The sequence below is a fragment of the Sphaeroforma arctica genome (assembly GCF_001186125.1).
Source record: "Sphaeroforma arctica JP610 unplaced genomic scaffold supercont1.43, whole genome shotgun sequence".
Classification (NCBI taxonomy): Eukaryota; class Ichthyosporea; order Ichthyophonida; genus Sphaeroforma; species Sphaeroforma arctica.
This window is the reverse complement of record NW_014040515.1, coordinates 176453-177831: the sequence shown is the minus strand read 5'-3', so window position 1 is coordinate 177831 and position 1379 is coordinate 176453. Positions and strand designations below refer to the sequence as shown.

Below are 1379 nucleotides of genomic sequence, written 5' to 3'. Positions count from 1 at the left end.
TATAGTTTTTGAGACAGTAATCGGAATCGGAATCCGGGTTCGTGAATTGTTATCTGTACACGAATTGAAAGAACTTTCATCATTTTAAACGCCCACGAGCTTGCTGTATACATACAGCAGAACATAATAAATTTAAATTGTATGAGAAGCATACAATTTTTTACAAAGGATATTGAAAGACTGTCTTTTTCATCATTTGTACATATCATCAGATGAATTTCTTAGATGCTCAAGGTCTCATCATTCGTATTACATCAACGCTTGTATTGCTGGTGGCTTAGGGCATTGTAAATACATAAAATATTGAGAACCTAAATCTCGCATGTGGTTTATCGATTGTTTAAAGAACCGTTCTCGTCCGGGATATGATTATTTTTCCCGTCTCGTGGTCCCAAACCTAGTTAAATTCATGTCAATTACTGCTTGGCTCCGAATAAAATTCGCTTGCATGTGCCATCAGCTTACATGTGCTATCTACTACTGGCTTTAAAGTGATTGTCAGAGATCATTGTCTCGCGATGATTTTCTGCACTTTGCCCTGCGCGTGTTATTTGTTTAAAAAAAGAAAAAGAAAAATATCCATAGCCTTCTTGTTTATTTTTTAGAAGGCTTGTATGTATTAATATTTCATGACTCATGGGACGTATGATAAATGTGTGCATAAATATATCAAATCCGAGATCTGAATCTCCAATTAAACTAATTACTTTTTTATATAAAAAAACAGCAAGTATGTGTATGTATGTTTAATTTTCAGAAGGCTATGGTTTGTAACATAAATATAAATAACTAAATAATTATGTAAAATAGTAAATGCGCAGGATGTATTTGAATGTGGGACAGAGATATGGTATTTATATAAATAGCTGTAGACTGCGGTACTGCTGACTGCACTGACTGTGATATATACTCGCTGGATCAGAGTAATCAAATATCAACAGCTTAGTGTATACACAGGCAGCAGAACGCGATCCTTTTCATACAATATATATATGATATTTGTGATACACCGACGTATTTTTATTTTGTAACCGCACTTTAGCAGAACAATGAACGGACATTTGAGTAATAGTGACGAAACTGGCTCGGTCAGTACTGTGCTGCTGAACGCGTGGGACACAGTGCTCAAGGAGGTCAGTACAGACAGTTCAACACTTCTATGCCTGCTAATTTTACTTGTGATGTTGAGTAGTGCCCTTGATAATTTGCGAGACTGTGAGAGAACATGTTCTTGTAGAGGTATATCTTAATCACGAGAGATGTACAATAATTAGCAGTCTTTCGTATATTGTGTTACTAAACATATAATCTCGTTTCTGTATTCGTATACATAAAGATATTAATTTACATGAATACATTTCGAATTAAACATAATATAT

At 34.5% G+C, this 1379-nt stretch overlaps 1 protein-coding gene across 1 annotated transcript in view; it reads left to right on the top strand.

The window, feature by feature from the left end:
- Positions 1-766: 766 nt before the first annotated feature.
- The window catches only part of SARC_01150 (hypothetical protein), a 15557-nt gene continuing 14944 nt past the window's right edge, over positions 767-1379 (top strand). The window contains exon 1 of the mRNA XM_014305157.1: positions 767-1133. Within this exon, the coding sequence (XP_014160632.1) occupies positions 1050-1133 (84 nt within the window). The 5' untranslated portion in view covers positions 767-1049. The remainder of the gene's footprint in view (positions 1134-1379) is intronic.